Source organism: Empidonax traillii, unplaced genomic scaffold (assembly GCF_003031625.1).
Source record: "Empidonax traillii isolate 1590-97213 ecotype Southwest subspecies unplaced genomic scaffold, ASM303162v1 scaffold697:size334835, whole genome shotgun sequence".
In the NCBI taxonomy this organism is placed as follows: domain Eukaryota; kingdom Metazoa; phylum Chordata; class Aves; order Passeriformes; family Tyrannidae; genus Empidonax; species Empidonax traillii.
In genome coordinates this window covers 318,758-332,437 of record NW_020955890.1, presented here as the reverse complement: position 1 = coordinate 332,437, position 13,680 = coordinate 318,758, and the positions used below count along the sequence as shown (strand labels likewise).

Below are 13,680 nucleotides of genomic sequence, written 5' to 3'. Positions count from 1 at the left end.
GACACAGTAAATCCACCTGAAACATCTCTATTTTGTATGTATATATTTTAATAATCATATATGTGTGCATAATGAATGTTTTAGAGGGATGGGGTGGTTGGGTTGCTTTGTTATTTGCATAACCTCATAATTTTGGAGTGGTTTCCCTGTATTTTCATGGCTCCCAGAGGGTGTCCAATTCAGGACTGAATTTTGTTCCTGACTGTTCCAGCCCAGGGTGGAGCTGGAGGAGTTGCAGTGAACAATGTGCTGCAGTGGAGCTGGGTCTGCATTAACAATTGAAATTGGTTTTTAAAGCTGATGATCACTCAATTTGCCTGATGAAGACTACTGATTTTGAATAAATGGACAGTAAATGTAGGTGTCAGAAAGTTCCTGTCTCGATGATGCAGCTTTACTGTGACATATTCAAGTGACGGAGAGCCCAGCGAGAAGCAGTAAGCAATCTGCAGAGTGGTGGCATCAGCTCATTTGAATGTGGTACAAACCTTTCTCATGTGTCTCTGAACACTGTCCCTGGCCTGCTTTGTCAGGTTAATCGTTGTCCCCAGACAACTGCAGGTATGAAGGGCAATATCCCTGGAATTTACCTGCGGGATGCACCGGAGTCTGTGTCTGCCTCCGCAGCACTTCCATCTGTCTACTGTGTTTTGGGGTGTGATGTTGGACAGCTCTCAGTCACAGGAGGGGCCTGGAGAGCCTTGAGCTGCCTCAGAGGAGGGTGCTGAGCACTCCACATCCCACATCTCCCATGTGAGCACCTCCCTGTAATGGTCCTGGTGTTGGCACAGGACCCTCACTGCGTGTCAGGTGCTGGCTGCTGTCCTGCTCTCTGCTGGGAAGAGGTACCCCTGCAGGAAGGGGGCAAGAGCTTGGCGTTCATTCCATAAACACCTCTTGGATTTGGAGCAGTGGTGGGTTTTCTCCAAGTTTCAGGTTTGTTGATAAATATTTACATTGCTGACAAATCCAAAACATGGAGTGGAAGAGGCACTGCAGCGTGTTCAGCAGTTCCCAGCACTGAAGGTATCTTGGAGTGGTGTGTAAATACCTGGAATGCCGTTGTGATGTTGTGCAGTGGGCTCTGTGGGTGTTGGATTAGTTTAACTGTGGGGAGCAGCTGTTCCTCATCCAAAGAACGGACATATTTTAGCTGGTCTGGAGACTTGCTCTCCACTCTCTGGCAGGGAATAATGCCTGTAAGAGCTCATTGCGTGTGGGACGTTGAGCAGTTTCAGTAAAGGGTGAACAGACACCTCCTGGAAGTTCCCTGGCAGTGTAGGCTCCGGGAACTCGTCAGAGATACCTTATTTCTGTGCTGTTCATCAGCGTGGCGTCACATTGGAGATGTAGTACCTGCCAGAGCTTCCTGTATTTTTTTTTGTAGTTCAACCTAATCAGATGTCTAACCTTAGCCTTTTTGGAAGTTTCTGGATGCTAATTGCAGGCAAAAGGCATCTGTCATGTAGTCACAGCTCTGTTATTTCCAGGCTCCACAGCTGCCGTGGTGCTAACAGACATCCCAGAGCTGAGCCTGTCATCCATAGAGAAGAATATAAACTAGAGAAGCTTTATCTGCCTGCCTGCCCCGTGGCTGTGAGATTCTTGAAGGCCTGGACCCTGAAGATACATACTTGAGACACAGAGAGCTTCTGGCTGTCCTTAGGAGTTCCCAGCTCGGCTGCCTGTGCTCTGGTCAGCCTTGCAGCCTCCTGCGGCTCCCCGGGTGCTGAGCGAGGTGTCTGTCCTACCTGGAAGCAGCAACACAGCTATTTCCATCTTCAGGACTATCTGGAAAGCTTGAAGAGGAATGTTTTAACCTTTGAATTAGTCATGCAGCATTTCAAGCAGATGTTGCTGTTTCTTAGGGGATGACATGCTGGAGGGCGAGACGTGATCAATAAGTACTTACATGTCTTTACTGTTGTCTTCTCCTGAGGACAGCAGACACCATGCTTTGATACCTCATGCTCTTCAAATCAGAGGTGTGTGCTTACACCTGGGGGCTTGCAGAATAGGGGCCTGCTGGGTGGTTTTCCCAACTCAGTGGTTCCTTCCTGGCTCACAACCTTGGGTAGGCATGTGCTGAGGATGTGACTCCTGCCTGGATCAGCTGGGCTGCTTGGGGAGCCAAAATTGGCTTTACTCACAGCAGAAGTTAACAGGCTTCTGAGAGTGGCTGCAGTGCAGGGAATGTGTGTTTCCCCCTGTTAACTGCAGTGAGGTGTCTTTAGAGATGGAAGCTGCCTTGTAATCTGTGTCCCTGTCCCCTTTCCATGTTCTCTCTCTTAACAGACTGTGTCATTATTAGCTTTACTAAGAGCTCTATTAATTTTACAGGTTTTTTTCTCTAAAAGATTTAAAACCTAAAGTGGTGTCAGGGTTGAAGCAATCCATTTGAGGGCAGAAATTGAGAGTCCCAGCTAACAGCACTTGGCTTTTGAGGCAGAGGTTCTGGATGCGTGATGGATTATTTAGGAGTTAGTAGGAAAGACAGCAAATGCATCCTAATAAGAATAGTTGCTTTGAATCTGGTTGAGCTGGATTCCACATAACACTCTTCTCAATATTTTCAGCTCTTTGCAAACATATAAGTAAAACTACTTTTTGCAGTAAGCTTTTCTGACTATTTTGCACACTTCTTAAAGGATATTTCAAGTATTTTAGTGGCTATACAGTTGAGAGGTATCTTGGAAGGACCTTTCTACTTGAAATGCGTTTCCTGTATCTAGTGCTGTCTTTAATCTCATGTGGTCTTGCAAAACCTGTTCTACCTATTAAATATGCAGTAAAGCTGTTCTGTTTGGTAGAAGATTGTATGTTTAAACAGCAGAAGTCCTCGTTGCTCCTGTATTTTAAGATTAAAAATTCAGCTGCAACACTACCTTTAGATTCAGAGCCATTAGAATGGATTTTTCAGATTTATTCTCCTGATTACAATACAGAAAATTAATTGCTTTTGACTGTAAAAAATTATGACTCATTCATTATTTAAGAACCTTCTTGATGGATGAACCTTTTCCACTTACTTCAAGACTTCCCATGAAATATGGCTGGGTTTTATATTGGTATAAAGCATGATGCACCTATATCAAACAGAGGCTGCACTGCCCACCCTTTGGGGTGGGGAGTGGTAGAAAAGAAAACCAGCACCTCATCTGTGTGTGGTTTGCTTGAGTATTCCACGCAGAAGTAGTAGAGCCTCCTGGGAGAAAACAGGTAAGTTACTCAGTGGCATTTAAAATAAATAATTGGGGTTTATAAAAGATAGATTTATTCCTTCCTTTAAATGTGCTGGTAGTAGGGAATAGCCTTTAATTTTGCTTGTGTGTGTATTGGAAGTGTTTGTGTCACACTGGGGTGAAGAGCCTGGATTTAACTCAAGGTGTGTTCCCCACTGGTCACAGTTGAGTTTCTGGCTCCTGGTTCTTATGCTGCCAGTTCAGAAGGTCTCAGATGATTTTTGTGTATTTTGTTTTGAACGCTTTAGTCTTGCCCTTTTAGCAGACTTAGACAGGAGAAGAAGTCAAATTACAGACCTTGTTGATTAAAACCAGCTGAATAGCTCAAATCAGGATTTGGTTGCCTGTCAGCCCAGAAAGGTTTGCTCAGTGCCCGTGGCAGCCAAACCTCAGCATCACAGAAATAAACACCAATTTTGGTAATCAGACAGTTGTCTCCCTCACCCCATCAGAATCATAGAATGTTTTGGGTGAAAGGGACCCTTAAAGGCCTTCTAATCCAACCACCCCTGCAACGAGTAGGAACAGCTTCAACTAGATCAGGTTGGCAAAGCCCCATCCAACCTTGCCTCAAATGTTTCCAGGGAAGGGGCAGCCACCACCTTTCTGGGCAACCTGTGCCAGAGCCTCACCACCCTCACAGGGAAAAGATTTCTTCCAAAGAAAGACCCAGACCATGTGGATCTGATGTCAAATATGGCAAATAGAGCTTTAACTCATTATACTACAGTTGTTTCCCTAATGGTAATGAAATTTTTGATTAGGTAACGATTTTGTAAAACTTTATCTTAAGAACAGATAACAGTAAATATTGACGTCAGGGTTTTACCTGGACACTCAGTGGAGGAGGGAGTCAGAGTTGGCCAGTGCTGCAGTTTTCAGTTCATTTGTACAGTCCTCTCCAGTCAAATTCTTGAGTCTCAATTTTTTGCAGTTGTCTTAACAGAACCTACATTTAAAAAAGTTGCTTTTGTGATGTTGACATTTCCTTGTTACTAATTGGATTTAGAGCTTTTGCATAATGTATTCAGAATACTGGGTTTTCTCTTAGGTGTCTTACCTTTGCTTGTGAGAACAACAGGTTTTGCTGCTGAGAGATGCTTTTCCTCATAAAATTAGTTTCTAAGAGTTTAGGAAAATAGATATATCATGTGCTGCTTTGAAGTATTAGAAGGATTTGAGAGGCAGTTTGCCAACTGACATTTAAAACCCTTGAGAACTTGTTCCAGCCAAACCTTTTAGAAAAAAAGTAAATGCAGCTAAGGCTTAGTTACTGAAATGATTTTAGCTGGCAGTTCAGTGCATGCAATCATCTTGGAACGTCCTGGAACTTGTTCTTTCGTTCAGGTCTTGTATCAAGGCTTTTGGGTTGTGTCCGTGAACTTGTCACTTCTCAAAATCAGAAATCCTCCCCACGTTACTGAGGCACTGTGGCTGTGAACGTTGTGTTTGCTGTGGTGACCCACGGACAGAACACTTGTGCAGGGAAGGCACGGTGACACTTCCCGGGTGGCTGTGACTCAGAGCTGAAGGGATGTCTTGCTAGTTTGACATCTCCAAACCACAGGCACTGTGTGTCCTTGCTGAACTGCTGGCGGGGTGGTGCTGTTGGAAAAGCCACACTCCTGGCTGGCAGCGTGACCAGCAGGTGGTCGTGTGTTCCACCTGCCCGAGGGGACCCACAGGGGTCGAGCTCTGCCGGGTCGTGCCGGGGCTCGCGGTGCCGCCTGGGCCGTGCCTGCTGCAGGTGCTCACCGGGGTTCGACCTCGAGGGCCACGAGTTTGGCTTGCCTTTGGTTTGCACTCTCGTTGGCTCTTTGAGGCAGTTCTGCTACTCAGGAGACGTGTTGTTTGGGAAGCAGCCATGCAGCCCAGCTCACTGACGTGCTGGCTTTGGTGTGATTCTGGCAGACGGACTGGCCCGAACCTGCCTTGCCTGCTTGGGACAGTGGGTGTAGGCTGGTCTTTGCCTATTGGGAAAGGGTGAGCTTTGACACCTCTGCTTGAAAAGGGAGGAAGAAAGAGGCAAATTCGGTTTTACATTATACACAATTTTAATAACAAAATGCTTCTGTACACTGCACTTGTTTTACTCCATTACTCACACCCCCTCCCACCAGCAGTTGGCACTTGAAACATAATTTAAACACGACTCATCTAGGACTCTCTGTAATCTCAGGTTGCTAAGCTGGTAGAATAGTTCACTTACTAGTGTTTTCATTAGTAAAAGAAAAATGGGGTGGGTTTTGTTTGACTTTTTACAAAGGAGGAGTTGGAGGATGGCAGGCATAGCTTCTCAGTGCTTACACAGAGGTGTACAACCTGCATGGTGTTTTACCCCATCTGAGGCTTGATTTTACCCCTCAAAGCTTCTGTTACCTTTCCCTAGAAACCTCTCTAAAGATATATGAGATGTGAAATGCTGAATTTCCAGCTGACTCTGAAATAATCTTTAAGCATCCTGCTAATGTGGCACCTCAAAAAGCAAAGCCCAGCACCAATTTTAGCATCTGGGACATTTTGCAATGAAAGAAGGTGTGGGGAGGGAGGAGCTGCTACTTTTGACTTTTGTTGTTTCCTTGTGTCTTCCTTTTTTGGGAGGGGAGGAGAAATACTGTATCTCCCTCTGAACTTCTTTAATTTTTATGGAAAACTTCATTAGAAAGATGAAATTCAGCTTCTGGGTAAATTTCATAGGTCTGAACAGATGGATTTTGATAGCTACACAGATCACAAAATTAAATCAACTTTATTTCCATTAAAGTAGTACAGAAATTACCTTAGACACATTAAAAATAAGTGTGCAGTGCAGATTTCTGGTTTAAAGCCACTGGATGTGTCTGATTTTACATGTTAGCAATAGGCCACTGTCTCCTGAGAGGTGTAATGGGACAGAAGCTCAGATTTGCATGTGGCTGATCGCTGAAAAATCGGATCATTTCTGCTTGGGGGAGAAGCAAACAAAACCAAACATTGATAGAGCAGCATTCATTATGTTTCCATCTGATAGGGAATGGGAGCTCAGTGCAGAGGAACATTTCAGCTGGAGACTAAACGCTAACCCATTTTACCCTTCATCGAGTAATTTTTAGCTGTGTGCATTTAAACACTGATCTAATGCAGAGCGACTAACTGAGAGCATTAATTCAGCCCTGTTCCAGGATGATGACTCAAAAACTGAACCTGTGCTGCTGGGTTTGCATTTCACTGACACAAGGGTGGAGAGCAGGAGAAGCTGGCTGGAGATCTTTGGATGGGACGAGGACCTCAAGAGCAGTACAAGAAATTGCCTTTCTGAAAGGCCCTGAACACCTGAGGCTGTGCCTAGAGGTGTTGAAGCACCTGTAACACCATTTAGCATCTGTAGAAGCTGAGGCTGTGCAACAGAGATGGTATTTGGAGAGAGCACGTTAACAAGCTCTTGTCATCAGCCAGCGTTCCTATTGAAATACGATTAATTTAAACCAAATCATCACGTTGTTGTTCCGCAAACAAAATAAATCAGAGGCTGCTGAGTAGCACAATTATTACAATCCCCTCCTTGCCTGGAAGAGTCACAAGCAATTGCAAGTGGAAGACAGTAACTTTAAAATAAGAAATATTAACAGCCTGTAGCCGTGTCCTTGTGCAGAGCGATGGCTCTGCCTGCCATTCCCTGCCCCTCCGCAGGGAATTCAAGTCGACTTCACTGCTAGTGTTTGACATTCTGCGAGTTTTATGATACCTGTTACCCTAAATGTAATGTTTGCAGAATTGCTTTGCTTATGCCTGGAACCTGGCAACAAATGGTTTTGGAAATGGCAGCCATAAACCACGGCATTTGGGAGATTGGCTGCACATTAGTGTGGAGCACGGGGAGTCACCACGAGGGAACAGTGCCTGCTGGGCTCTGCTGCTGCCTCCTGCTTTGCTGTCCATGAGCTGAGCGCTGCAGGACCACTGGAAACTGGGGATGATGGGGGGGACAGAGGTTGGGTGCCCGGGTGGGTTTGCTTGGAGAGGCACTGGAACAGCACTTTAATGCCTGGGAAATCAGTACGAGTGGCTGGGATGGAGGAGAGGTTTCAATCCAGCTTTGCTGGAACATCTGTCTTTGCTCTTCTTGGGCTTAATTAAAAGCTAATGAAGATGGAGTGGTTTCTGCTCAGAGCTGGGGTGTTGGGAAAGCACCTTCTCGGGAGGAACCTCAGCTCTTCATGGAGCAACCCCTTTCTTGTTCCCGTGTGGAAGACTGACGTGGCAGCCTTTGAGCTGTCCTACAGCAAGGGTTTCTGCTGGGCTGCAGGGCAGAGCTGGGACTCCTTGCAGGTGCAGCTGGGGCCATCAGAGTTCAGTGTTGACATCTGATGGGGAATGACAGTGTAGCCAGATTATTTGGCTGCCAGGATAATTAATGAGCTCAGTGATAACTCTGTCTCTGCTGCTACCCTGCAGCTGTACATGGAAGTCATTCCCACTGTGGCTGCTTCCCAGACCCCCAGCGCAGCCCCTCGTGATGGCTGGGTGAGGTGAGGGAGGGGCAGGGGCAGGGCAGGTCCCTGCTGGCAGCAATGCCTGAGCAGAGCAGCAGCCTGGACCTCAGGGAAGAGCTGTGAGCACCTACTTGTGGGAAGGAATGAAGCAAGTCTTTCTACTAGCAGCTAAAACCCCCTGGATACCAATACGGGTTTGCATTTCTCAGCTTAGGTCTGGCCTTCTGGCTCACGTGGGATTTAATCATACAGAACATTTGCTCTTTGTCCACCTACCCCGCAGGATTTTTTTGTAGTCAGTTAAAAGCAGAAATTAATTGCCTAGAAGAGGTGTAAATGGACTCACTGTGGTATTAACAGTTACAAGGGTTCAAAGGTATCTCTCTGGAAAACCATTAGGCTCCATTGGATCACTTCCCTTAAGGTACAGAGTCACGGGAAGTAAACAAAATATTGGTTTTATAAGGGCACTGTATGTAAAAGTAAAATTATGCAAATTAATATCTTCAAACGCAGTAATTGAAAAACCTTTATGTAAAATCTTAACATAAGTCACTTGTTTTGCTATAATTGCCTTGGACGAATTCATCTCACAAGAAAACATTGAACTGTTGTATAATTGCACCCTAAATACCTCACTGAGTGGTAATACAGATAGAGAAAAGCAGAGTGAAATAGCCAACAGATTTTTATGCAGTGCTTTTTCTGTTTAAAAAGTTTGCAGGATAGTTTAGTACATCACAATTAGCATACTGTAATTATGGATTTGCTCAAGGTATGGCAACACTGTGAGGAATTTTTTTTCTTCATCGGGGTGTGCTGGGAATTGTTTAACACTGCAGCATTGGACACAACACATTTTTTTAGTTATACATACATGTATATATATATAAAATAATTCTCCATCCCTCTGGACCTTTTAGCTTTGGTTAGAATGTTTACAATAGTTGAGTAGTTGACTTAAAAATAATGTAATCCTTTGCAGACCCCCCACCCCCCGCCCTTGTGGCATCTGAGTACCACCATCGCTGCATAGATCTGCAAATATTTACATATCATTTTATAATAGAGTATAAATAGCAATATGGTACTTCTGGCTAAAGAAACCAAATTACTCCTTAGAATGAGGTGTGTGTGTGTATATATATTTATATATGATTTTTTAAAAAGTCATACTAGTTTAGATTCTGTCCCATATCAAGTAAGAAACAAAACATTTTTCAGTGAACTATTCTATAATCTAATTATATTATCCTAACTTGTCAGAAGGGGTTTTTTTTTAATCTTGAATTTTGGAAGAAGAGGACAAGTGAGAGCTTATATTACAGGGGCTGATTCTGTCTCCACAGAAACCAGTGGAGTTAGTGCATGAAAATAGCTTCCAGTCGAGAGGAAGCCTCGGCTGGGGGGGCAGCGGGGGGACAAAGAGAGGCTTCTTCCTTCCTTCCTTTCTTCCTTCCCTCTTCTCCTTAACCTCATCATTGATATTTACTTTTAATTAAGAAAACCTTGCATTAAGGGTATTTACACATGAAAAGGTGTTGAAATGCTGTTTGTTCACAGTCATTAAGTAATTAGCCTGAATTCATGAAAAGCATCATCAAGTCAAACCAGGGAGCCGAGAAGTATTGAATGTACTTAATATTTGGAATGGATCCCGTCGTGCTGAGCCTCCCTAAAGAAGCTACGTGGCCATTTTGGGAACACCTGGAGGGTCCTCCTGTTCCTGTGTGTGTGTGTGTGTGTGTGTGTGCCCATCCTGCCCCTGTGTGTGTGTGCCCCTGTGAACTGCTCCTTTCTGTGGCTGCTGTCCCTTTCACTGAGCCCAACTATGAATATGCAGAGAGCAAAACTGTATTGAAAAGAAATTCCCCGATCCCCAATGCACTGAAATTCCCTCCTGGACCTTTGCTGCTTTGCTTTTTGTTTTTTTCCTGTTTCCCTCCCATCTTTTACTGGAGTGAAATTATCAGAGGAGGAAAATAAATCTTCCTCCCCAGCTGCCTTTAAAGTGCCCCGAGCCAGCTGCAGCCTTCGGGCTCCTCCAGATGCAGTGGAACAAACGGAGTGCACGTCCCCCTCGGATCCCTGCTCAGTATCCTTCCCCTCGGACTCTTTTCATTAGAAAAAGTAGAATATGGAGACTTGGGGTATAAATGTTTACACACAGTCATATAATTACATAACATGAAACATTTTACATAGTTTGAGGTGAGCATCTCTTTAGACTTTTAAACATCAGGAGTGCAAGTTTAATGTAATCATTGCTTCTTTAACACTGAAAATATTATGGATTTATTTTTTAAAAAACTTAAAAATACTGCACCACTCCATAAACAATGTTTCCATTAAGTAGCTTGGAAAATTAGGCTTTATGTCAACATTTGTAAAAATTAGAATCTGATGTAGGTCCCCTACAATTTTAAAATAGGTTACTTATCTGATTTACTTTGTGATGGGCTGTAGTATTATACTTCACATTCTTTATAGGGCAGCTGCTGGCACTTGCACTGTCCATAACCATTGATGATGATGAAGGGTCCTTCGTGGGTGGGTTCGTACTCGTTATAGGGTCCCTGGTCTGACATATTGGCCATATGCAGACGTGTTTGGGATCGGAGTTGCCTGTGGTTTTGAATCATTGAGCACTGCCTAATTCTTCTTAATGTAGGAGGGCAGCACTTCCTGGAGATGAACACTATAAAAATGATAAAAAAGAAAGAAAACAATAAAGCCATTGTTCCTGTAATTACCCTCTGAGTGAAGATGGCATTGTTTGGCTCGGGGAAATGTTCTTCGGTGGTAACGACCATGCCTGCCGTAGTTGGAATCTCTTTGTCTCCCATATGGAAATGAGAAGAGCTGATTCTTTTCGTGTACTCAGTAGTCGGGGCCGTGTACGTCGTAGCCACGGGTGTAACAACAGTCGATAAATTCCAGCAAAGCTGAAAACCATACACTGCATCCAGAATATCCTCTCCCTGGGTGTGGTCGGGGCTATGGCAGAGGATGGAGTGCTCCCACCGACCTTGGAAGCCACTCAACCATGTGGCCAAGGCGCAGATCTTTGGGCTGCATTCCCACAGATTGCCGGAGAGGCCCACGGTGGTGAGGGATGTCAGCGAACTCAGGATCTTGGCATCCAGAGTGGTGAGCTTGTTGTTATCCATGAGGAGGGTTTTAAGGTTAGGCATAGTTTCAAAGACGGTTAGGTCGATGGCTTTGATTTCGTTTCCAGTCAAATCGAGCTTTGCTAAGGTGCCCCAGGTCCACTCCATCCCACATGTCAAGTTGCTAATTTTGTTCCACTGCAAGAAGAGCGTGTGCAGGCTGCTCAGCCGGAGGAAGTGAGCAAAATTAATCTTTGTCAGCTGGTTGTGCTCTAGGTGAAGCTCCCTCAGCTTGATTAATCCCGCAAATCCATTGCGAGCCAAACTTCGCAAGCGGTTTGTGCTCAAATCCAGGAATTCCAGGCTACGACAGTCCCAGAACAGGCGGACCGGGATGGTCCGCAGGGAGTTGGATCGCAAGTGCAAGGTCTGTAGCTTGCGAAGGCCGTAGAAGAGCTCGGGGTGCAGAGAGGATAACTGATTAAAAGAGAGGTCCAAATTCTGCAGGTTAAGCAGCTGGCTAAAAGTTGTGTTTGGCAAATGAAAGATTTTGTTGGAACTTAAGACTAATTCCTTAAGTTTATACAGTCCTTGAAAAGAATCTTCTCTGACTGTTGCAATTTGATTATGATCTAAGTGAAGCCAAGTAAGTTGACTGAAGCTTGCAAATTGATCCCTTTCAAGTTCAGAAATATAATTGTGCCTCAGTGACAAACCTAGCGAGCCCTTTTCAGTGGTGTTTGGCACTGAGTGAAACCCCTGAGAGTCACAGTAAAAGAGCAGCTTCTCACAGCGACATTTTGGTGGACAAGCCATGCCCAAGGCAGGCAGCATTTTTAAAACCATACTCATTGCATATAGTGCTGCCAGCATACGAGCCCCTAATGGCCACTTGAAATGTAAGCCTGCAGAATATAATTTAGGAAAACAACAAGATAGGATAGCCTTATCAGTACACTTGGAACATCACAGTGGAAGATTTCACTGCAGATAACATTGCCATGCATTTCCGACAAGCTAATTCTAAATGCAAGAAACAACTTACTACGACAACCCGAACACCGGGACATTACACTTAGCGGGAGGCTTTATCTCGGTTAGGGAGGGTTTACAGTGGCACTATCGGAAAACATTTTCTTTCATAGGGTTCAGTGCGGAGCAATCAGCTTTAGCATCTCCCTGCTCCCTTAAAGCGGAGCCGGTCATTCATTATACAAGGAAGAGAGAAACGCAGCAACTTACCCATTCTTTTGAGCACATTGGAGGGTGCATTCAGTCGTAGTTTGAGACTCAACGCCGTGAGTCTGTGAAAGGCTCTAATGTAAGACAGCCTTGAATAATTGACTGGGTTCGGTGTCCTTTGATATTAGTGCAAAATCGAATCCACGATGCTCTCTTGGAATATTCCTTTTGAAATCGCTGCCTTGATCTCCTCTGACAGGTCTGCAGTTTTTAAATCTTAATACAAGTTTTCGTCCTCCGTGGCTGCTCAGCTGGTTAATTGAAGCTCACGTTTTCCTTTTCCGCAGCTGTGGCTTCCTTTAGTCCTAACTTGTTGATGGCAGATGGGTGGCTTATTGCTGAGAGAAGCTCCTGTAGTAGCATGAGTGCATTTACTGAAAAGCTTTTCAGGGAAGCGGTACAAGAATGGATTTGCTTATGCGCTGCGACCACACAGGGCTCTATATAGGCTGACGTCACCTGGTGACGTTCCTTTTGTTTGGGTTTTCCAGAAGCTTTGCTGTTTTAAAGCATTGTGCTGCATACTGTGATCGTGTTAAAGACCACTGATAGAGGGAGGAAAAAATCCAACGGCAGGAGTCCTTCTTCCCCGCGATAGAAGGAGCAGGGCAGACTCGCAGCACCCTGCTCCCCCCCCCCTCTGCACTGACTCTGCTCAGCTGGGGTTAAAAGCAGTGCAGAGCTGCGGGTGGAAGTGCCTGAGTGCTGGCTGCTCCCAGTTTTCTGCTAAATATCCCTGCGTGAAAGGAACTTTTAGATGCAAAAATGCGCACAGTTTGAATAGAGGCTGCCGGTCAGCACCGGCTTTGATGGAGGTGAGAGGGTCTGGGCAGCTGAAAGCTCTGTGTAACAGCTGTGTGTGGCTGTGGTCCCTGCAAAACTGGCAGAGAGCAGTCGAGTGGCTGAGGTGGTGTGTCAGAAGTGCAGGAGCAAGGGACAGGAGCGAGCGCTTCAGGCAAGGAGAAATTTCTGGAAAAAGCAAAGCTTGCGTTAGGGCACAGGAAAAATTTAATTGGAATCCAGCTTGACAGTGTGCAGTTATGAAACTAGAAAATCTATTTTCTCCTCCCAAACGGTGCCTTTTGTACTTGCTTTTTCCTGGGGACTGGAGTGCAGGAGAGGAAATGGCGAGGTTGGCATTCGCAGTCGGGGCTCGGAGCAGTGCGAGGGCTGCCTTGTTGTCACCCACTGCACCCTGCTGCTGTGTCTCCTGTGAGACGGGGGACACTGCTCCCCTTAGCACCTGGCTGTGGGGTAGGCCCAGAACAGTTACCCTGTGGGGTTTAGCGTTGCAGAGATGTGCATTTACAGGAGCAGTGACCCTGCAGAGCTGCGTGTGCTGGTCCAGCCTAGCCGGGCTGTGGCCAGAGTGTGCACCCACAGCGAGGAGGAGGAGATGGAGAATGGGCTGATAGGGCTTTTTGCTTGGTTTAAAAGTTCATTGCCCCCTTATTCAGAGCAACCTCTCCTCAGGGACAGCTGGTACTGGAAGGTAAATTAATAGGCTCGATTGAAATTTTTATAGGTTTTTAGGATGCATGTGCAGGAAAGCCTTCAGAGCAACTGCTCTGGTCATGGCTCGGTGTGGATGAGGCAGGGGAATGCTGGCTTCCC

General features: G+C 45.4%; 1 protein-coding gene across 3 annotated transcripts; it reads right to left on the bottom strand.

Annotated features, from left to right (window-relative positions):
- Nucleotides 1-5,272: 5,272 nt before the first annotated feature.
- LRRTM2 (leucine rich repeat transmembrane neuronal 2) lies at nt 5,273-12,694 on the bottom strand. Of its 3 annotated transcripts, none has more exons than XM_027899956.1 (2): nt 12,067-12,694; nt 5,273-11,729 (listed from the first exon to the last, which is right to left on the bottom strand). In XM_027899956.1, exons 1-2 carry the CDS (start codon nt 12,068-12,070, stop codon nt 10,183-10,185), a joined length of 1,551 nt encoding a protein of 516 aa, XP_027755757.1. In that variant the 5' UTR covers nt 12,071-12,694; the 3' UTR covers nt 5,273-10,182. The 3 variants fall into 3 exon arrangements, with proteins under 3 accessions (XP_027755757.1, XP_027755759.1, XP_027755758.1); XM_027899958.1 differs by having other exon boundaries at nt 5,273-11,280; nt 12,067-12,690; XM_027899957.1 differs by having other exon boundaries at nt 5,273-11,301; nt 12,067-12,689.
- Nucleotides 12,695-13,680: the final 986 nt, after the last annotated feature.